The sequence below is a fragment of the Poecilia mexicana genome, unplaced genomic scaffold (assembly GCF_051168715.1).
Source record: "Poecilia mexicana isolate PSO_F unplaced genomic scaffold, ASM5116871v1 scaffold_10, whole genome shotgun sequence".
NCBI lineage: Eukaryota > Metazoa > Chordata > Actinopteri > Cyprinodontiformes > Poeciliidae > Poecilia > Poecilia mexicana.
Window position 1 is genome coordinate 7,089,511 of NW_028263379.1, and position 24,989 is coordinate 7,114,499.

Consider the following 24,989-nt stretch of genomic DNA (forward strand, 5'->3'; position numbering starts at 1 on the left):
TGAAAAAGTAATCTCAGTTCCTGCTGTACACCACAAATTCTTCAAAGTTTATTCTGAAACATTAGAAACAAAGCTAGAGTTGCTGTGTGGACCCAGCAAAGTGTGGAGTAACAGGTGGTGTGACTGCCTGCAGCTCCTGATTGGCTGATAAATCTCAGTCGGTCAAATTGAAAATAAATGAGAACACACTCCAACACTTTTTAACACAAAGTAGATTAGGGACTGTGTGTGTGTGTGTGTGTGTGTGTGTGGCCTAAATGTTCATATGAATGCCTTTGTATGAGTACGAATGAGGTTTGAACAGAGCCTCAGTTGAGGAGGATTAAAATAATTAATGAAACTGCACAAGAATGTACTATTGGTACGATACCATGTGATTAGTTGGTGCTGCTGGTTGCAGTGTGAAATCCTCCACAGCTGATGAAAGTCATAGTGCACATCTTTATAATGGAACTATAAAACACTGAAACACAGAGGATATTACAGGAAACTTGTAGGGCAATGCTTCATAATTTATTTAAATGCTCACAAAGATTATACATATTAGATTTGAAAATCAGTAACATATGAAGAAATAGACAAACAAAGCAGAAAGACATTCAGAAACATTAAACTATTTATGGTATGTGTGACAAACCCATACAATTTCTTACAGTTTAAGAACAATGAGACCTATTTAACTTTAAATACTTTCAATAAGCATATTAAGTTAAAAACAAATGTTATTACAGTGGAGAGTTAACTCTGTTGGGTCACTGTGCTGAGATTAGGGGCGGATTCTGAACTTTGCTGCCACCCTGTGGTTCAGCTTCAGCGAAGCGGCCGTTTGTCTCCTGTGGGTTGCTTACTGCATGTGCCCTTCATGAAAAAGGTCCTAATTTAAGCCAACAAGTGTGTAATGCTCTTCTATTACTTATTGATTACTTGACAGCAGGTTTGGATTTCAGCATCTCATTTGTAATTAATGACAGCAGCAGTGCTGCGGACATGTTGCTTAAATAATTGATCAGCAGTATTATTTTCTGTGAGCTGATTTAACTTCTAAAATAAAAGCATAAAAGAGGTAACCAATAGCCATGAATGTGAGCTTGATGAAGCTGATCCATATTAGATTAACTTATCATCTAGGATAAGATTTGTTATTTTCCATCTTAAATTGAAGTCTGCATCAACACTGATCACTAAAAAAGGGCTGCTGTTAATGCATGTATGAAGTAGACTGTATGTGACATTCATCCTGCAAATATGCTGTTATACTATTCAATCAATAGTAAAGTCAGAAAGGAAAAAGAAGATGGATCAATATCTAATCCCTTGTGAGTAGAACAGTCTCATCCCTCAAACATGATTAATCCTTCCCACCACAGAGGTACAGCAGCGCCTTCTGGTAGTCTCCTGCTGTGTCCTCCTACAAAAAGAAAAGATGTGGAACCCTTTTTAGTCACAGGCAGAAAAATCTTCTTCCTTTTGTGTTTGAATTGATCAATTTCCCTTCAGTGTTTTTCCAGAGACACTTTGGATGTAACAATGACTCTTAATGTGACGTGTGTGGGTGTGGGGATCCATGATTGGATATCCTGCTCCTCCTCTCCACATGGCGATGTACCCTCCAGCAGAACACACAAGCTCAAACTGGTTATGTCCTTTCTGGCAGAAGCAGAACAACCGTTTCACATCTGGGGGAAAATCGTGCCATGGCAGAAAAGGCTCTTCATGAGTTGTAATTTATGCAAAATTGTCAAACTTTTGTTGCTGGTTTAGAAGCTCAAACACTCATCAGGGGAAAGAATGGCATGTCAAATTTGGTTAATCATTTGATTATTTTCTTATTTCTCCAGGGTGGATTGATGATACTGCACACTTTTCTTACCAAAACTGATAACATTTATTTAAATTGTTCAGTTAGGATCTTTCGCCAGGACTTTTGCAAAATCTCAGGCATGCTAAAGTATAACAGATGTCAGGTAGCATCAAATTGAGGGATTGTTTTGGTGCTTTTGGTACTGGTAAATTTTTAAAATAGATTATTTTCTAATTAGTTTTCCAACAAGAGAATAATCACACATCAACAAATAGAACAGGTTTAAGCATCTGGAACACCTCCATATTCAGTTAAAAAAATAAATACAAATAAAAATAAAAACGGAACCATATTTCAAACCAAGATTCCTTTCAGGAAAGCAACCAGTTTTAATGATCTCTTCAAGCATCAAATATCCAACTGGAATCATACCAGAATATTGCTCATGGCTAAAAAATAGACAATATTTTTTTCTGTGCAACTATCTTGGAGACAAATAAGAAATGAGAATCAAAGAAAATGTATGTCAGACATTTTATACAATTCATAAAAAACTACCAGAAATTTAATTGAAAGCAGCAAATGAGCAAAGATCTGGAACAAATTCTAGTAACTTCTTGATATTTCTTGAATTGTGCGAAATAAGGAGGCAGCATGTTGGAGTAGCTCTGTTATGTTTGTTATGATTTGTTCTTTTCTAGACTTTTGTTCACAACTTTTTGGGTTAAGACAATGTTTGGACAATTATTCTGAGCTACAATCCCAAATCTCAGAGGAGTTGAAAAGATTGAATGATGGATGAAAAATGGATGCAGGGCAGGAGTGAAGAGCAGAGAGAGAAAGAGAAAGCTCAAACTGTCTTCTATTGATTATAAAAGGCAAACATATTATCCCAAACTCCAGCATCTTTTAAAAAATAAAATTGTCTGCGATACCCAGACAGTTTGGTCTGGGTAAAGTTTGCGTTGTCATAAAAGTTATCTATTTGGCTTTTTGCAATCATGGCCATTGGTTTCAAATTCAAAAATACTTTACTGATCCAAAATAGAAATTAAATCATAAGTTTCCACCTTAGTTATATTTTTAGTCAGAGAATGAAAAGTTACAATGTGAAGTAAAATATATATATTGACTGATGTAAAACCCATGTCTGTGTGAACTTTTAGCAGCTCAGAGAGATAAACCTCCTGTTTTATTATGTGGCAGCAAAATGCCATACAATTAAAATTACATTAGGAGGGTCAAAGGGAATCATGGGAACTGAGTGTAAAGAATAAAATAACTAACACAAAACGCCAGCTGGGAGTGAGAACATTTTTTTTTCTTGGAAAAAAAATAGCATTTTTGATATCTTTTCAAAAATTATCAAAATGATTTTATAAACAGGATAACTCAAAAGATAATAGCTTTTCAATTCAATTAAATGATAATCAAGAATGCATTTTTTTCCATTTATTCAAAGGTTATTCGTTAATGTGTTATTTATCTATTCTGTCTCAGAGATTTGGGAGTTTCACATGAAAGAGAGTGATAATTCTTCTCTGTAGGAACATCTGGTCCCAGGGGAAAAGATTAATTCACTTCGGCGTGTTGAGAAGCAGGAAAGCAGTCTCATCACAGCGAACAAGACATTTAAAGTAAATTAGCAATCCCTCCTCCATCACAGCAGTGACACCAGCATCACACCCACACCACAACCAGCTCCATGCAGTGGAATGGATGTGTACATGTAGGCAAGGTGAAAACTGGAAGGATGATTTTTACATCCTACTGTCTTTTCTAATGGGACTGGAATATTTAGTGTGCTTATCAAAAAACTAAATAATGTCGACGTTTTGAATTCTTGCGATTTGTACCTGGATGGTAGTGTAAAGAGACTGTCCATACATCTTCTTGAAGTTTGCTCTGATGTCCAGCATGTCCACCTCGCTCCTGGACACCATTATCCTCATCAGGGTGTCATCGTCAGTTCCAGCCCGCTGAACATTAAACATACCCAATAAAACAGATGCTCAAAGTTAAGTTACCTTTATTAAAAGTTACAAAAATAATCTCTGACAAGTTTATTTTATTTTGTGAATTAAATGTAATCTTTCATGTATAAACAGTCCTTTATATTCTATTTTTTTCTACAATAGAGTAATGTGGTTTCCTTGTCTAACAAAGCATCACCCACTTTCTAAGAAGAAAAAATGTCATGCCATGCCCAGGCCTCTTACACACACCTCCAAGTTGCACATAAAAACTGGGGATACTAAAGGCTTGTGACTACACTTCAAAAGCAACTTAAGTGGGGGAGGAAGTGGCCAATATTCAAAGAAAAAACTTTAAAAGATATTGAGAAAGCCCAATCAAGACAATTTCAAGGGAATAAAAGAAAGTCTGATAAGTTGGAGAGATAATATACAGATGTTAGCAATAGCTTATGACGTTACACAGTATTACATTGGACCCCTGATATACGCAGGGTTTAGGAACCTTTATTTTCTTGTGGAGAGTTGGACAGAAAGGTTGACCAGCAATGAGAGTGGAAGAAAATACTAGTGTTATTTATTCTACTATTTAATTTGCAACTGGTCCTTTAGATTCCCAATGTGGAAGAGATATTTTATTTTTGCAGTGTGTGGATGGAATATCGGTACCCACCCTCATGGAGTTATAGAGGCTCTCAGCAAAAAATCCGGGTACATTTCTGGCACATTTCACTGTGGAGAAAATGAACAAGAGATTTAATTTAAAAAGTGTTAAGATGAAATTGTGTTAAACTGTCAAGTCTAAATGTTGCTAAAATATGTCTGCCAGAATCATAAAACTAAGAGGGAGTACTGGTCTTTGTCATTGGATCTGGAAACAGACAGAAAAAGTGGTTCTTACCTACAGCGAGCAGTAAGTCTTCCAGGTTCCCAGTGGTCTCGCCTTTAATGCTGTCCTCTATGTCAGAGCCAGAGATCTTCTTGTACGCATCAAAAACTAACAAAGTTACATGTTTTACTCAAAAGGAAAACATTGAAGTTTAAGTGAAAATGAAAATATTTTGAAGCCTTTCCAATATAGGTTTTCCAGGCTCAAATGTTTGTACAATGTTCCGACTTTAAACCTCTTAATAGTGAAAAAAAAGTGAAAGCTCAACAGAGTTTTCTGCTATCCAAACTCATCCATTTCATACCTAACTAACTTTATAACCTCAGATTGACTCGTTACCACTCAAACTTTCACCACCTGCCTCACCTCTGTGACCTGCAACTCCAGTAAACAATATTTGCCCCAAAGGAGAGCTGCTGAGGTTGAGGCTGTTGTGCATTTCACCACTATAATACCTGGATCTGTGCTGTGTTGTTGCTGAGATCTGGGGATTTGGGCCACCTTGCTTATCAAAGGGCAACAACCATCGAGTGAGCATTCTGATATTATGATGCCATGGCCAAACCTCACCTTTCTGGAGATGCTCAGAGCTCCTGTTGCCAAGAATTGTGATGAATTTTTCCTCATCTGTGCCAAACTTCCCCTCACCGGCGGCATACAGGTCCTGTAATGGCAGAGCACACACCTGTGTTCACACATATGCAGCCACCTGGCAGAGCCGGTGTGACAGCAGTAATGAAGGGCTTCACATTGACAAGAAACACCCGAGGATAAGTGTGTTTCACTTTCTTCTCTGCTGTTACAGAGAAATTCTTAAACTTAGGCTTATTTCTCGGCAGCTAAATGATAGTTTCTCAATTTTTCCTCTCATACAACTCACATTTTAGGAAATGACAAATTACCATGATCATTTGATAAACGCATTGAACCTTGTAATTTTCTCCTGAAGTGATCACTGAATGGTTTAGTTAAAAAAAGCTGATTGTGATGTTCTTACAGACACATTATGAAAAGGTTTTATGTGTTGGATCCTATTTCATTGCTTCATATTAGAAAAATGACTTTTAAAGTAGATCTTCTCTTACCAAAGGTTAATACTCTGTCATTTTGATCGAGGCTGCTCTATAGACAAATACAGATTTGCTTTTAGCTGCTCTACAAGCTCAGAGAAAAACATGTTGGCAAAGAAGATTATGGAATTTAAATTAACCTTTAATTTACTTGTCCTCTAGATTGTTGCTTAGAATGCACCTCTGCATTTTCACCTTTCAAAGCTGTTTGTGCTGCTTGTTACAGGACGTAAAAACTGTCACCAAATGAATGTGGAGGTGACTCTTAAATTCCCAGCAGGTCCGGGGAGTCTCTTCTTGCAATTTGTGTTGTCATAGAGCTTAATAGCTTTCTATTATCGGAGTAGTAAAGTGCAAATGAGAGGAGTAGTCCATCTATAAAGGACGATTATGCAGCTCAATGTGTTTAAAACTAATGTTCTGTAGTGATGCAAGAAGAGGCGCAGCATATGGAGGAAGAGTTAGTTGTCCCTCTCTATCTTTTATGTACAGCGAAAAATTAAACACTGATTATTTCATGTTTCTGCCTGTCTGCTTCAGATTTACTGCTGTTTTTTTGGCCTTCTAATCCAACATACTGTTTATGATTATCTCATAATTTGGCTGGAGAATACTTTTATGTCCAGATTACTTAATGGTAAATTCAATGACTGCAAAATGCCCAGGACCTGCAGGTAAAAGAAAGCTTGAGTCATCATCTCTCCACTGTGTTGGTATGAGATGTGTGTGCTGACATGTTCTGTTTGGTTTTCTCCTAACATGGTGCTGAGCATGAGGGCCAGACATCCATGTTTTCTTCTAATCTGGTCAAAGAACACGGTAGTACATAAAAGAGCGACTTTCCAAAGCTCCAGATTTGTTATTTTTCCTCAATCATCTTCCTACAATTGTCATGTCAGGTCTGTAAACATTTAATTCCTAACTGAGGCTTGTACAGTCTAGAATGGAGCTCTTGGGATCTCTTGAAATATCTTCGGGCAGTGTGTTATCTGACCTCGCCGTTGGTCTGCTGTTTCACTGTCTTAAATGTTTAAAATGTTATGAACAGTCTATCTCACTGTAGATCTTTTTGGAAACTGTTACCTTCACCACATTGTTATTACCATGTATGCTCCAGAACTACAAACTGCCAAAACAAAGGTGATCACACTGATAATGATTAGTTAATGAAGAGCATTAGATTAGTAAACACTGTTGATACAGTCCCATTGAAATCACATGGATACAACAATGCATTTCTTTTTGTTGTTGTCATAACTACTCTGTGCTTACTTGATATAGTAAAAGCTGAAATTGGGTCTGAGTGATGAAGAGATCTTTCAATATTTAAATCTAATTTTTATTTACAGTCATGTAGAAGTTTACATATTTCTTTTGTTTTTGGAGATAATACCAATTCAAATACATTAGTTCAGTTTGAAAATCTGAATATTTCTCATTTATAATATATGTGTTTTGAAGCAAAATTGGTGCAAAATGTGAAAACTGTTTGATAATAACCAAAACAATCAATATTCAATGCATTTCTTCATGCATTTTTAGTTTGCTTGCAGATGTAAATGTTAGTATTTTCTTACCTTGGCATCATTTTCAATTTTATCCTCTTCCACTCCCTCCTCCCTGCTCCCCTTGGAGAGCCAACAGCAGTAGAAATGTAAGAGGACAGGCAGGTGCAGAAGCAGAGAGACAAGGTGAGAAACAGAATCAAAAGTAGGTCAGTGTGGATGAACTCAGGGTGCTACTGAACCTAACCCGGGAAGATGAAATTATCCTGAGAAGGTCCCAGAACTGTGGGATTACCTTACTGTCACTAGTAAAAAAAACAAAAAAACACATCTACCAGTCACCTCTCAACTTCAGACTTAAAGCTCTCATGACTTTGTAATGAGATCACCAGAGACTCTCATTATCATGACAGGAAAGTCTTCCCAGGCGGTCCGCTCTCTACCTGCAGCAGGATCACCAACAGTCTCCCGTAGCTCCCTCCGGTGTCACTGCTGATATCCTTCTCCAGTTTGCCACCAAACTCTGGAGGAAAAATGAGAAAAAGAAACAAAAGGAAGCTTAGACTCCCAGCATTATGGTTGCTTATGGATGCAATCGATTGTTGTCTATCTTCCAAGGACAGCTACAACAGGAATGATTTGATTAACTGATTAGCAGGAATGTCTCTTTTTCCAGATCAGAGAAATACGGCTATTTGGCTTTGGACCTTTTTTCCATGTTATGTGAAAAGGATTGTGTTGACCAGCTCTAATCTGTGGCATCAGAATTTGGTCTCTTTCATCTGAATAACACAGTAAAAATGTAGAAGGAGAGGATGATGCAAGAGATTAAAATCTGGGTTCTTACTGGGCTGAAGGTAAAACCTTCCTCTTTATTTATATGCAGACTTACTTGGCATCATTCAAGAATTAAACTCAATCCCACTTAACCTGTTCGTCTCAGGTTGTCATTCACAATGACAGGGGTGTCAAACTCCAGTCCTCAAGGGCCGCTGTCCTGCAGTGTTTAGATGTGCCACAGGTAAAAAACAGTGGAATGAAATGGCTTAATTACCTCCTCCCTGTGTAGATCGGTTCTCCTGAGCCTTGCTAATGACCTAATTATTCTTTTCAGGTGTGGTGCAGCAGAGGCACATCTAAAAGTTGCAGGACAGAGGCCCTTGAGGACTGGAGTTTGACACCCCTGTCACGAGAGGACCCAAATTTGGGTCCTCTAGTGACAGACAGGTTAAACCTACCTAAATCTCATCCTTAGATGATTTAAACTATTTAAACCAGTTTAAAGACTGTTTTCAAGTCTATCATGGGGATTTCACAAAACTGGTTTCATGTTTCTGGGGTGAAATCCATCATGGTTTCCACTCCCTGGCTGCAGTTCCAGTAATCATAATTTCTCTGTTCTGGTCTGCCTCATTGCATCACCTTTCTTGTAGACTTTGCTGATATCTTTAATCTGATCACCAGTCCTGGAGGCCAAGATCTCAATCAGTACCTGATCATCAGTCCCTGCACCCTGGGAAGCAAACAGAGTGCATGAATACTGGAGCTCAGTATGAAACAATATAAATATGCATCAGACAACACTTTTTTTTTATTTTTATCAGACTTCAGAGGGATCTAAAAAGGAGAAATGTTTCTAAATGTCTTCAAGCTGAAAATCAGTAAATGTTTTATGTTTTTATTTGTTTCAGAAGAAAACCAAAGAAAACATTCAGCTTTAATGTTAAATATGAAAATACATTAAGATGGTGATGTGGAGCGCTAAAGAAAAAAAACAGTTCCAACCTAGATCCAAAGCAGATAGATAGAGAAATGAAAGGCCATCCATTGCATTAACATGACACATCATGACAGATGATTTTCATTGTGGAGAACAAGAAGCATATTAAAAAAGGTATGAAAAAGACCCACTGCAGGAAGATCTTTTTCTTCTGATTTTTTAATGCAAGCTGTTCCAATATTTATAATTATTTGCAGATCTGACCATAAGCAACATAATGAATGTGATATAATGAAAACAAGGAAGGACAAAAACAACAGCAAAGGGATTTATAGAAGAGTGCATATTTTCAAAATCACTCTTTTTTGGTTTGTGTGCCACATTATTAACAGGAATAATTTGCTGACTTAGTTATTTTTATGTTACTGTGATTTTGCTTTATGATCATTTGTTGCTGAAAAGGCTTAAATTTAAATGAACACATTCCGATGAATATTAAAGGATCTGAGGATTTTAAGGGATGATTACTCCGAAAGACTGATTGCTGTTAACTACCTCCCTGAAATTACACAGGCTGCTTTTCAGAGCTACGAGTTGTTGTGATGAACTGAACTGACTTAACTGACTGTAGAAAAGCCTCCATTAAACCCAAATTGATTTTCTATTATTTATGAGTGATCTGTCTCTGATTGTTTCAATAATGCAGTAATAACTAAAATTACAATGACAATTAATTATAAGACAGGTGTTTATAGCTATTTGAAGATCACAATTTTCTGGAACATTAGTCAAAATGTTAATAAGTTATATGGTATATTCTGAAATAGCAACCAGTTTGGATAATACGAGTTACAACATTGTTTAGTTTCCCTTTGAGATGAATAAAGTATTTTTCAATTGGATTTTGAATGTTGTTTTGCATTAGTAGACAATAAATAAATAAATAAATAAATAAATAAATAAATAAATAAATACTGCCACAGTCCAAAGAAAAACCTTCAAGGACTTTCAAAAAGCCTGGACATCTTTGGTCAAAACCACTTTAAGACACTGTAAAAATATAAAGAAAGAGGAAATCAAGAGACTGTTGAATAAAAACGTTTGTTGCTTGGAAAGTATCAATACAGAACAGCTGAATTATTGTAAAAACACCAAGTGTTGTGCTTATATTTTAACCTTTAAAAGAGCTGACATACACTTCAAATCCCTCCTCTTTCCTCCTCCGAAATTGTGCTTATTTTTAAACATTTATGACTGAATTACTGCAGCAGCACATCTGCTCAGTATTTCTGCTGTATGAAGGAGAGCAGCTGCTACCAGACGACCAATGGAGATGGAGATGTGAACCAATTTGCCCATTCATAAGTCAGTGCATCCTAAATGAGCCAAAGGTTTAGAATTACATCTAATCAATTTTTAAGACAGAATAGATTTTTTTATGAGGGGAAAAAAATCACCTTAATGTAATTTTCATGAGATTAGACTAGTTCCTTTTGTTAATAATGAACACAAAAAGAGGGAGTTATATGTTGAAATTTAATGTCAAATTACCTGGTCTGGGAATTCAGAATAATTTGCACATGAGACCAGAAACCTGGACAAATTGAAGCATTTCAGGAAAAGTTTTCTTAGTTACCTTCACAGCCTTGTGCAGCAGAGTAGCATCATATAAGACAGGCGGTGTCATCAATGCCACAATCAGGTTCTCAAACAGCCCACCGAGCTCCGATTTCAGTGCACTGACTAAGTCCTGCCGCCACAGAATGAATAATAACAAGACGACCAGAATCATTAATAAATGTATTTGTGTAGAAATCTACACCCACCATGTATTAGTCATCCTGGCAAAATGAGTGATGCAGGTTGAAATAATCAAATTAAAAGTCTAGACGGTACTTGGAAAAAAAGAGAACTGAGGGTCACTCATATGTCAAAGATATGAAAATATAAACCAGATTTTACTCATCACAGTTACTGTGTAACAATTCTGTAGCTATCTATGTCGCCAGACAGTTAGCTTAACAGAAGATAGTTAGTTAGATAGCTAGTGTTAAGAACAGTAAACTTCCCCTAGATCAGGATTAAACCAGCACAAAAAGAGTCAGCAAGGTAAAATTAATCATATTTATTGAATACAAACTGCGACAGACTGGCGACCTGTCCAGGGTGACCCCGCCTCTCGCCCAAAATATCTCGCTGGAGATAGGCACCAGCACCTCCCGACCCCACTAGGGAGAAGGGTGTACAGAAAATGGATGGATGGATGGATGGATGGATGGATGGATGGATGGATGGATGGATGGATGGATGGATGGATGGATGGATGGATGGATGGATGGATGGATGGATGGATGGATGGATGGATGGATGGATGGATGGATGGATGGATGGAATACAAAGATTTAAACAAAAATAATCACATAATAACCTTTCCCCAAGAATCTGTTCAGCTCTTCCCTCTTTAGCTGCAGGTGCAAAGTCTGTTTCCTGAGCTGATCCACAAAATAACTCATTACTAGAGGAACTAACCTTCCACCCAGGTTCACAGACATGTCTGTCCTCAGACTGTTCTTCGGCAAATAGTTATTTATCATAAAATACTTGAATGATACTTTAATTGCTTAACAACTTAAATGTCAAATTTAGAACCCAAATCTGCCTACAAATAATCATTCATTACACTAGATAGTTATATCTTTCATTTTATCATTTGTCTGGACCATATCTTTGAAAAGTAAAAAAAAAAAAAAAAACATGTACTTTTTAATTTGTTTATTTGTAAATTCTGGCTTTAGATATATTTCTTCCAAATGACCAGCATAGGGCCGCCATTGATTCTTATATCACGAAATAAAGGTGCTCTGAAATAGTGCTGAAAACAAAAATGACTTTTTCAGGGCCTCGCTTGATATAATGCTGTAATATTCAAAGATATTCTGGGGGGTACTTTGCAATTTTCTCATGTATCTTTGTATTCTGTTTTCTCTACTTATACTTGAGGCAGTGATTATCTTTGGTAGGGAACCAGTAATAACCTCCACAGGTGGCCATAAAACAAACTGACAGTGAGACAGAACAGGAGGAGCATTAAAGCATGAAATGTCCAAGTTTCATTATAACAATCTGTGCAGCTTTCTGCTCTATGGAGACTACTTTACCTAAATGTTGTTGTTTTTTTTCTGAAATGATAGGTGAACAGGCATTAAACTTTTGTTGTGGACATTGCTGGAAGTTATTAGGGATTTGGCTCTAAACATTGAGTCAAGGCTTTTTCACATTTTTATTATCACTGATATGACAACACAACATGCATGAGTGCACCTTCATCCTCGGTCACTGCTCATTGTTTTGAGAAAATCCTTTTTTAATTAGAACTACATACATATCAGAAAAACATGTCTGTGTCGACTATCTTGCTCCACGCAGCATGTGTCTCTTTTTAATTAACATGGACAAAGTAATTTATGCAGGACATAAAATTAAATAGAGTAAGAATAACTTCAGGGAAGGGTGCAAATAAATCCCAAATGAGCAAAAATGTAACTATTTTGGGCAGATTTTGAATTATGTTGAGTCGCTTAAAAATATGGATCTAAACAGAGATATAAAAAAATCAACTTTGAGGTTTTAAATTATAATTTGACTTACACTTGGTTCTTAGAAGCTTTTTTTGGTAACACTTTATTTGAAGGGGTGTGCATAAGACTGACATGACACTGTCATAAACATGACATAACACCTGCCATGAACATAAAGAAGTCTTTATGAATGTTTATGACAGTTGTCATGAAGTGTCATTCGATAATTAATGACACTTTTAATGCAAAGTTGCTCTAAAAGTTGCATTAAAAGTCCATTAAAAGTGGCAACTTTGCATGATTTTGTAAATTATGATAATTTAATGCAAAGTTGGCATTTTTAATGGACTTTCAATGCAACTTTTCGAGCAACTTTGCATTAAAAGTGTAATTATTTACCGAATGACACTTCATGACAAATGTCATAAACACTCATAAAGACTTATTTATGTTCATGACAGGTGTTATGTCATGTTTATGACAGTGTCATGTCAGTCTTATGCACACCCCTTCAAATAAAGTGTTACCCTTTTTTTTTTCTTTACGAATGTTTCTATATTCATTTTTTTAAGTAGTGTATAAACATGTTCCCTTCTAGGTTCATCCTGGGAGTAAAACATTATCTCTATATTTTAGGTTAGTGACAGCCAGTTGCTGCTAGTTTTCCATTTAACTTTCCAGAACTCACCTTCCCATAGGCTTTTTTATAAGCTGCTTTAATCTGCTGACGTTGATCATTGCTGCGGGCGGATAGAACCATGAGAATGGCATCTTCATCTGTACCTGCAACACAGTTTCATGAAATACATTTATTGTAAAAACTCTGGACACTGTGTTTTGATGTATAATAGTAGTAAAACAAATTAATTACAAGTTATGCATTTATTTTGTGCTTAAATAATTTATATTTGAAAATGGGGCCAATTATCAGTCACAAACTACATATTTTGCTCCATTTCAACACATATAGTATTTGTGTGCTCAGATGCTCCAAATAGAGTTGATTTTAATAGTGGGTGAGTCTAATGGTTTTGGAGAAATAATTTTCCATCTCCAAGCAAACATGGACTCCCACCAGTCAGTAAAAGGTTCCTATTCCAAGGTTATCCATAACACAAAGATTCAGATTAACCTTACCTGCTTCAACAGAGAAAATACAATATGAACAATCACAACATGGCTTCCTCAAAAGCCAAGCTGGTAACTAATGCTAACTATAAGTCACCCTCCTAATGATACCTCTGTAATAACTGCTAATCAGGTGCACTTGATTAAAGGGCAAATTTATAAAACATAAATGAATTATAATAACCCTTTCTAAAAACACTTCCTGACAACAAAACAACATCTGTAGCTTCACCTCTCTTAAAAAACAGGAAGTGATGAGCACATATTGGTAATAATGTGTGACATGGATCCCTGGCATCTGACGCAGTATTGTTACACAAAGGAAACACTTTTATCTTGATTCGACATATTTGGCTTAGAAAGATGTTGAATGGATGGGATTATAATACAAGAAACGTGGGAGAGAAAGTCCTATATTTCTCACCAACCAAAGGATTATAAACTTGAGGAAAGGATAAACACAGTTCATGCTGATGCCATGACAGGAACAGGGGGCCAACAGCCAAGCCACCAACGTGACTGCAGGTGTAGTTTCTCATGATGAAGTTTGTCGGGTGAGGAAATTATTTCTCTTTCACTTTTAAACTGTCCTTTGTCAGTACAAAACATCTGCTGATGTCCATTGATTTTGTTGATTCACTGACCAGCAAATAGCTTTAACTGAGTGTTTTTTTATTTATTTTTATCTATATCTGAGTCAAACTGTGAAAAAGTGACTGCAGCTACAATGTGATTGTATGTGAATATCTAACTTCCTTTCTGCCTGTAGCAGCTGCCAGCATGTCTAGGTGGGCCCCATGTGGGAAAAAGGAGGACAGATCATATGGGTCCCATATGGGTTTGTCCGCGGGTTCCACAATGGCCCCACATGGGTTTGCCCATGTAGGGCCACAGCCCACATGGGCCCTACATGGGCCCTATATGGTGGTGGCCCATATGGGTTTGTCCATTTACTACATACTATTTTATGAGGGACCTGGAAGTCCTTTCAAGCTTCATTTGACACCAGATATTTACATGCTATAAAATGATGGTTAAACCTTTTTCTCCACTGTCTGATATTAAATCAGACCAAACTTTTTCTGTTTTAGATTAGTTGGGATTTCCAAAATTATTTGTATTTGCCAAATGCCAAAATTATAAGAAAGAACATTTTAGATTTTTTAATTATTATTATTAATTAAGGTGACAGCCACATGTTTGTGCAGGAAATCTAATTGGTGTTCATGTTGGCAGCTGTATTTCTGTTGCATAGTTAAACTTTAGTAAAGCACTGATTATATAACTTGTATAGTTTCTGCTTTATAGGACATAAAATAAGCTGTTCTGATATTACAGTTGTTGGAAGGAATGTGACGATACATCAAAATAGTAATGCTGGTCAGAGCTGGAGCAAAGCTTCAATGTGTATTTGAATGCTGATGTAAATTTTATTTTGAATGACAGCTACTATCACAATAAGTTGTTTTCTACTGCAGTTTATTACTTTTGTACTTCACAGCCTCACTGCAAAAATCACAATATAAATCTTCAATTAATGAACTAAAGTGTGAGCTGCAAAATTTACTGTTATTACTGTAGTCTTTGTGGATATTGTATTTTAAATCATTCTGTATTAAATAAAATTATGTTTACAGAAAAGTTTTTTTTAATTTAAGTATTTCCCCCATTTAGCATGCTTACCAATTCCTTTCATGGATTTATGAAGAATTTCAGCATCATGTTTTGCATTGAAATGAACAAAAGGTCTAACACTGCCTCTGTAGTCCTGCAGACAGAAGCAGGGAAAAAGGATAAACATTATTTCCAAACTCTCTCTCTATGTATATATATCTATATCTATATCTATATATATATATATATATATATATATATATATATATATATATATATATATATATATATATATATATATATATATATATATATATATATATATATACGTATATATATAGATATAGATATACGTATATATATATATATATATATATATATATATATATATATATATATATATATATATATATATATATATATAGATAGATAGATAGATAGATATCTATAGATAGATCATATGGGTCCCATATGATCTATCATATGGGATAGATAGATCTCATATGATAGATATGGGATCTATCTATCCCATATAGATAGATCTATATATATATATATATATATATATATATATATATATATATATATATATATATATATATATATATATATATATATATATATATACATATATATGTACTCATGTTCATACTCTGTGATTTTCTTTTTTCCCTGAAAAATTTAAGTGTTATTTTGTTTTAAATCAGAAACACCCACCAAGTGTTAAATATGATGCAAACAATCATTAGAGCAAACACTTTAGGCCTGAATGGCTTTTGAAACAATTTGTCTTGCTGGAAATAATAATTGTCCCACAGAAATGCTTTACTTTGCTGCTGCAAAAAGAATTAATGTGCTGAATATGATTGCAAATAACTCGGCAGCTGCTCTATTAATCACTAACAATGGCCATCAAAGCTGTCATAAGTTTTAAAACCATTGATGGTGTTTCCTTAAACTTCCCATTACTCATCGAGTTTGAGGTCTCGACCTTTAGCTCTGTCATGTGGGTGTTAAAAATGTACTCTGTTGTATTCAAAAGTGTTGACCAGAAAAAAAATGTATTTACATGAAGAGCAATAAAACATTTTCCTCAGCTGCAGCATCAATCAAAAAATTGAAGGACTAAGTAGAAAATATAGTCTCCTATCCCTCGCAGTCAGGGTTCTGTTTATGGTCATCTTACCAAAACATTGGCAAAATGTCTTGGTTTTAAGATTAATCATTGTAACACCACACCTATAAGAACCAAAAAGGCTATAACATAAACCACACAATGAACTATTCAGACATGAAACTGATCTGAATACAGATTAGGGTTAAAATGTTGTATAATTTCCATGCTTACTATAGAACTAAACTACTTCTTTGTCAACCAAAATGCTACCGGGCAGCATTGTCTCAAAACTGTAACTGTAAACTTCAGTCCATTGTGCCCATAGTGTTTCCATAAACATGTAATTGAATATGGTACAAATTAGACTGATGTCATCAGCTGAAACTAAGTTCTTGGTACTTATCCTCATCAGACAGTCTAAGGTGTCTCAACAGCTTAAATCAAGTGTATCAGATTTAGGTGTTCCTTTTCTCTATTCTGCTATGTAAGTATACAGCAGGAAACTAAAACTCCTGTTTTAGTAATGAGCACCTCTTTGTGGAAAGTTCTAACTGTGAAATAGGGATCAACTAAAAGATAGTGTATCTGTACATATACGGTACAATAGTAGCCAATTAAAAAGAAACTGGAGAACTGATCAGGCTTTCAGGGTTAGAAAGAAAAAAGTTTGTGTTTCTGAATGAGGAAATGAGGAAGACCCTGAAGTGTCAGAGCCATTTAGGTGATTAGGCAACGACCTTTCAGAGGCAACATGTAGTTCATTAGTCAAACATAAAGGTTAGCCCAGTTGTGTGACTTCAACACACCACACCTAATCTTAGATCTTGGGTAAAACAGAAGTTATTGCTGTAAGCTGGTGCTACTAAAGAAACATTTTTATTGTTTTCAGTCAAAACATAAAACAACTGCAAACAGCACTTACCATCTTACTCGGATGGATGATTTAAACTGAAAGGCAAAAAAAAAAAAAACACACAGGTTAAACTTCGTCCTGGTGAGTTATCATGCCTAAACACAATTGATTCAACAACAATTTTGATGAAAAATAGCTAAACAGGTTTCTGTTCTTACCAACAGCTTTGTGTCTTCCTCTCCTCACAGCTGATCTGTGGCTCAGGTGAGCTCTTTATTATTATTATGGTCTTTAAAGCTCCTCCTCAACTTAGAAAGCATGCAAGAGGCACTCACCTCATCTGCTGGAAGTGTTGCATTTCACTCCACATCAGTGAAACAAGAGATAATGACCACATGCATCCACCTAAACAAATGCCTTCATTCCCCAGAGACACACCATAAATGTTTCTTTGTCTGACAAACTTCACACCAAGCATGGCTCAGCTTAAGAGCTTTTTAAGTAATGTCTTGCTTTTTAGTGATATAAGAAGTAAATGTAGAATAACAAGACACAAAAAGGATGGGGAAACGCCAAGACAAGATGTAATGTTTGGATGGGGACATAATGACCATAAATGACAGAAAAACACCATCAACTGGAATGAGTGTTTGTTTCTTTCCTGATTATGTTTGGGGCTAAGCCCTACCAAACTAACATTCCTAATATGAGTTCAATCAGTGACTTATTATCAAAAACATTATGAAATACTATCAAAATTCAGATACAGTGAACTAGCACTATTGAATACATGTTTTGTGTATTTTACCCAAACATGTCAAACTAATTTCAAATGTTAAAATATTTTGGAAATGTATTTTGTCTGTAAAAGCCTTATTTGTAGGGTAATATGTAAAATCTATGCTTACAGAATAGAAGTGGAGCTTCAGAGCCCAAGCAAATGTCTAGAGGGGGTCAATCTCATATTCCATAATTATTTTCATTGTGATGGATGAGAGTCCAAGAGAAGTTGTTGATATTTTGAATAATAAATCACCAATGTGTCATTACTTTGGTGCTATTTCTCATTTTCCCTAAATATGATTTACTTTTTTGACATCGTATCAGGCAGGTAAACGTGTGTTAAAGCAAACAGGACCGAAACAGAAGGTTCCTGATGGGACCAGAGAGCCCAGCACAGCACAGTGATAGCTCATATATCCTGGTTGCCATCTCCTTTCCAGCAAACCTTAATTAAAGTGAGGGCTTGTGAGACGATGAGAGTGTGAACACCATCTGGGAGGTGATCCGGTAACAGAGCGCATCGTTTTATATCACATACTCCCAGACTGACATGAAACCAATTTCCTTTAATCACAATAAACAAGTAAGCTATGGCTAACAAGCATATTAGATCCTACGGAGAGATTTTTTTTTTTTTTTTTACATAAAATCTCTCCATTTTATGGAGATTTGGTCTCTGGACTGCTATCTGGACAACATCAATGGATGACAAGCTACTCTCTGGGCACTGCACATCTATATCTCACACCACCATAAACATTTGCACAACAGCTAGTACTCTTCTCGAAACAATTACAAACTGCAAAATGTAGGATGAACTATCATTTAGATCAAGTGACATGTTTTTGCTGGTTATCAACTAGGTTTTGCAATTTCTTTTAATTATTTTGTGAAATGCAATAGCAGTTGTGCAAATGTTAGTGGGGATGTGGAAAACGCACCACAGAGACTGAGAAAAACGGAAATAAACCAAACTGATTTCAGACAAAATGCATTCTTTTGTTCTGATGTTTAGACTTTGACATGAAAAATTGAAATCAACTATTTTTTTGTGAAACATTTGAACCTTATAATTTAACTAATCAATGTGTGATTAACTGAGATTTGAAGCAAAGCAAATTTTAACAGTTCCCAGAAGTTGTTAAAATTCATTTTTAATGAATCCCTAACATAAATATCACCAAGGTGACATCCTTAAACTGCTTTTTCAAGTGTTTTTCTCATGAGCCAAAATGAATTTTGTTCTACTTGGAGAAAAAAAGCAGCTATTCAGAAACAATTCAAGGACAGAAGCTTAAAAACGCCTGATTGGTTTTACTTTCCTAAAATTTCTGTATCAAAACAACACTAGAGTGTTTTCATGAACGCTTCTGTGTTCAACAGCTGGGTAACACTGCTGCTTGCAGGCAGGTCCATTTGTCCGGTGTTGACTGACAAACAATAACCACCATCATCAGTCAAAATGGCTCCCCAGCTGCCACTTATGGCCTCTGTTTGCCACCTTCTTTGAGCAGAGAGCAGGCTCCATGTCAACGAATGTTACCTGGTTCTCTCTTACTGGTTAAGTAGACCTCAACCCATGCAAATGACCTTAACTGTTACCACTATCAATGTGAAGAGTTCTTTCTATCAGTCATAGTGAATAAATTACTTTTTCACAGAAAAATTCTTTCTCGTCATCAGCCTCTTAATTTTAATTTATTTTGTCAATCTAAAACTCTTAATACTCTTAAGTATTTTTGGAAAGTTTCCCTCTCGGATGAAAACAGCTGCCTGATGTAAACTGTGCATGAAGTGTCAAATAAAAGGGCTTAAACTCATCAGGAGCTGAGCTGAGTTCATCAGCTCAGCACCTTGATGAACTGGAAATCTGAGCCCTTTCCTTGGCTTTAGAATTACCTGGAAGTACCCTGATCCTGTTGCAGTTATTGGATTTGGTTGAATTCGCAAGAGTTTCCTCTTACTTTCTCTGAAACCAACTGGGAAATTTCTTTGGCGTGTGTTTGGGGTCAAACATGTAGCCACATTTCAGCTCCAAATTATTATCAACAGTATCTAAGAACATTTCTTTATGCACTATCTCTCAATTAAATATCAGTTTGCACTGCTAAAAAATAACCCCACATCATAATGTTTCTGCCACCAAATTTCTTCGTTGGCATGGTGATTTTAGGGGTGTGTCCATGCATTTTCTGATCCAAACATTCTGGTTAGCATAAAAAGAGTTTGATTTTTTTCCCAGCTCACCTGACTGCATTTTGAAGTATTTTATTGGCTCAGCAAAATGCTAGCTTTAATTCCATAATTGAGCTCCAACATGTTTTTCTTAGGCAGTGGAAATAGAGGTCATGGTGGCTGAATGCATTATTTGCTTTCATGAAAAACTACCTGCTGTTTCAAAGTCTTCCTGAAGCTCTTTGTAAGTACATGGAGTCGCTTGGACAATTCTAAAAATTCTTCTTTCAACTCCACTGTGAGAGATCTCTTAGTGGAAGCTGGTTTTGGGTGACACAGTCTTCTTTCCACTTTATGATTATGATTCCAGTGGTGGTTAGTGGGAGATGCACACCTTCAGAAACATGCTTACACCCAAAAGCATGTTTTGCATCAATAAGGTTGCAAAGGTCCAGAGACATCACTTTACCAGTCTTGAGATGCTTCTTGTGTGACACCTTGGTAATGAAACCTTTCTATAAGCCGTCTGCTAGGTTTAAACCATGCGATGCCATTTGCACTGACAGGCGGTAAAATTGCTCTCTAAATAATTACTGATTGCAGTTTTTTTCCCCTCAACTTTCTCTTCCTTTTTTTAGCTGCTTACCTACATTTGTTTAGTTGTTTTTTTACCTTACATTCCACTTTAGTGAACATAAATTAATTTATGAACTGATTCTAATAAATTTCTTGGTCTCTTTGTTGTTACAGATGCCTGGTTTAAATTTCATGTCAATACCCCCATTAAAACTACATAGGAAAGAGCAATATTGATGTGTTTGATACTTGTTTGCAGTGCTTGTTACTGATATAATGTTTAATATTATTCAAATGACATTTCTAATAATTTGTCCAGTGCTCTCTCTTACTTTCGTCAAAAACTATAAAATGCAACATTTGTCTGCCTTTGGAAAATAATCCAGTTGCACGGCTAAAACGTGTGATGCCTATGCATCAGCATCGGTATTATAAGTTTGAATATAATGTTGTTTTTCCTTTATCTCTAAAGTAATTTCCTCATCTAGGTTATTTTTAACTGTTGAATTGTGTAGTTTTGGCAGAAGTTGTTGATAATCTGAAATCAATGGTATTGTCCACAGAAGCCATATATATATATATATATATATATATGCTATATAAGATGCTGTGGGACTATATATATATATATATATATATATATATATATATATATATATATATATATATATATATATATATAGTCCCACAGCATCTTAGCTTTTCATTTTTCTAAGCTCTTTGAATTATATAAAAGAAATGAAACATCTAGCATCAGAATGTTTAGTTAGAGGATAAGTTGAAGTGAGAGAGCCCGGTTTGAAAACATGCATCCAAGCATGCCATACATCTTTAATCTGCAGGTCTGCTGAAGGCAGCAGATAAGCTGACAGCAGTTATTTTTGAAATAACCTGTTTAAGAGGAATCCCTGAAGAGTTGCTGGTGTGACAAAAGCTGCGAGATGATGTGTTTACTGGCAGACTATTAAAAAAAATCCTTGGGAGAAAATGTTTACAGGAATCGTTTGGGGAAATTTTCTTCGTTGTTTTCTTGCCAGCTGTCACAAGAGAAAATTGCCTCAACTGTCACATCTGTATATATGAGCTTTGAGAATTGAGGGAGTCGGATTATTGTTCCAGCTTCTAAACTGGATGTTTGCCTTTTATGTCACCAATTATTATGAGATTGCTGTCATTGAACTAAACAACTGCTTAAACCCCTCGAATTAATTGACTTTGTTACTCTGAGTTAATGCAAACATGTCAGCCTTTGAGAAATGTTTCCAACCCTGAGAGATCACCTTAATGAACCGTGAATCTTAGACTAATTATGTTGTTCCAGAAGGGAAATCAGCTGTCAGAATAATGGCAGTTCTCTCCCTGAGGGTCAGGAGTCTATAGATTCCTCTCAGACATGAAAATAAAAGACACGTCTTCCACCTCTAACTAATTACCCAAGCTAAAACACATTAATAGCTACATTTATCAAGCCACTCTAAACTAATGGAGTATATTTCCAGCTGTAGCAATTGATCCACCTGTGCACAGCACAACAACCACTAGTGCATCCTGCATGGAGATCAAACAGCGTTAAACCTGTGAACACTTGCTGTTGATGTTATCCGTTTCCCACAAGAGTGTCATTTGCTCTGTTCTCTGGCGTGGACAAGGACATGGACAGGGGAGTGGAGGATAGCTAGTGGCACACCTCCTCCATATCCTTCTGGCATTTCACCAATAAGATGAGAGGAGTGCAAATTGCCCCTTAAAAGCTTCTTTTTAATAGCCATCAATAGGGATGCAGATTTAATTCTGCCTTGTGCTTGTACTCACTAATTTAGTTGTTTAGGTTTGGCTGCCTAAGATGACTGGTGAGATGAAAAGGAATAGCTGCAGCACAAAATCAACTGTATTTTTAATTACTAAGAAGCATGCAATAAAGACTCTACATATGTCTGAGAAGAGTAAACCTGAAGCTGTCAAAGAATACACAAAAGGGTTTCTAAATAACATCTTATTTTATTTTGTGAGGCAACAGCAGTGTTTAAGAGCAAATCAGCCTCCTTAAACATGAGTCTGAAAAGGCACCTTCAAGCTCTCCAAGTCCAAGTCCTGGCACAGTTTTTGGCAGATTTTTATCACATCTTTCACAGCACACGCTGCAACCTTTGATCAGTGCAAGTCTGTCTGAAAGAGCGAGCGGGCTGCAGCATCGATTTCCCCACCGAGTTCCCGAGCTGCTTGAAGAGCATCCAGAGAAGCAGCAGCATCAGCAACAGGAGCCCAAAGAGCATCCCCACGTACAAGCTCAGGTTCCAACCCCATCCCAGCGACAGGGGCAGCGAGGTGGATGCCACCAGAAATGTTCTGGGCGCAGGCATTGGTTTCTGGCTTCAACCTGCCCTAGTGCTCCACTTTCAGAACCAGGTCTTCAGCCACACTTGGGTCTCCTCAGATGCTGTGCTGTAGTCATTGTTCAGGAAAAGTACCTCATAGTTTGGTATAATCCAATGCTTTTCATGGCTGTATCCCAGTCAGTCAGTATCATGCTTGTAAAGCAGACCTGTTGAGTGCAGAGCATTTCAGCTGTCCATTCTTGCAAGATAAGAATCCTCTGCAGCTGGGCTCTGCTTCCCCTCTGTCAGATGCTGTGCATAAAGCCAGCCTCCCTATTTATCATGAGGGTGAGAGAGTGAGGTGAATTCAATGCCATTGGCTGCCTTTAGCTCCCTTTCAGAGAGGAAGTCACTGAGCGGGAGGCAGCAAAAAGGCAAACCACATTTTTTTAAATCAGATTCCAGCCTAGAGTAATTAGATTTGCAACTGGGAAGATCATGAACAGGCTGAGATTTTTTTTTTTATATAAACTTCTTGATATTTGCATTCCACCTGAAATATCAAATATTCCTTTAAAGTATAACATTTATCCTGAAAAAAATTGGGGATCATTATGGGAATTAAGTCATTTAAAAACAACCCTAAAAGATGTAAAAAAGAAAAAGGAAAGAAAAAAGAAACTTAAGTTTTTTTTTTAAACTCATCACTTGAATTTTCCTGTTCAAATGCAAATAGAAGATTTTTCTACAGTATATCTTGCTTCATTTTTCAAATGAAATACACTTGGAAGCCGTTTTGCCTTCTCTGGTTAAGCTGGTCCGTCTGCAAAGAGGCTGGATTCTGTCTGCTACAGAGTTTTGTGTTTTATTATTACTGGATGTGGATCTAAGACATCACTGCTCTTTGTATGGTGCTCCCTAACAGTGGGGTGCCTGGGAGGACAGGACAGCAGGGGGCACTATAGCCCCTCCTGGATTAGCACTAAAGTTTTGATTTTTAAATTTGATGTAATATTTTGATATAAAAACAAAAAAAAAACCTCCAACTGTCATTTAATTACTATGAATAATTATAAATCAATTTCTAAAAACAGCTATGGAAAATGACGCTTTCACATTCTTTCAACCAATGGGTAGCATAAGAGAAAATATTTTACTGGCCAAAATTTTAAAAAAATGACTTGACATCAAGAGACCGGCATTGGACCGGAATCTGTTGGTGATTGTAAGGAAGCTGTTGTAGAGAAATGTGACAGGTCAGGAAACTCATTGAGAAAAAAAAAATATCAGGTTCTGCTAGTTGGTCGCTTATAAACTTTACAAATTGTTCTCAAATATAAATGTTGCTTGGTGCATTTACCCTCCCATTACAGGAAAATTGGAACAGTTCATTTTGTTTCTGTGATTTAATTTTAAGTGAAACATTCTTGATGCCGACTGATATCTAGCAATCAGCTCACTTTCTCTTATGAAAACTGGTACAAGCACTCTGTCCTTCAGCCAGTTCACTGTTTAAAGGACAAAGACAGGGTTGAAGGAAATTGAATATGTACCACTGGCACATTCTTGATTTGACAATACTGAAATTCACTACAGCTCCCTTTAATTGTATGGCTCTTGTTTTACTTGCAAATCAAAACCAAATCAGATCTCATTTTACTTTGAACTCAAGCTGTGTTGGGCTCAATACTTTATAGTCTACAAGCCAGCATGTTACATTAATTTCATATCGAGTCATCAACCTGACCACTAGGACATTAGTTTATTGAAGTCTTTTCAGTTTCATAGCTGTAGGTAGTTTCATACCGACAGCCATGTTGTCATCCGAGACCAAAATGTATCCTCTGCTGCCCCCATGAGGTCAAAACTATAAAGATGCTTCAAACAGGTCA

General features: G+C 36.3%; 1 protein-coding gene across 1 annotated transcript; it reads right to left on the bottom strand.

Moving 5' to 3' along the window:
- Window positions 1-545: 545 nt before the first annotated feature.
- Window positions 546-23,142, bottom strand: anxa5a (annexin A5a). Its single transcript, XM_088009676.1, has 12 exons — window positions 22,987-23,142; window positions 15,348-15,432; window positions 13,225-13,319; window positions 10,595-10,708; window positions 8,661-8,751; window positions 7,682-7,761; window positions 7,311-7,361; window positions 5,234-5,327; window positions 4,676-4,771; window positions 4,448-4,506; window positions 3,658-3,780; window positions 546-1,408 (listed from the first exon to the last, which is right to left on the bottom strand). The coding sequence occupies exons 1-12, from the start codon at window positions 23,140-23,142 to the stop codon at window positions 1,349-1,351; spliced, it is 1,104 nt and encodes a 367-aa protein (XP_087865802.1). The 3' UTR covers window positions 546-1,348.
- Between the last annotated feature and the right edge of the window lie 1,847 nt (window positions 23,143-24,989).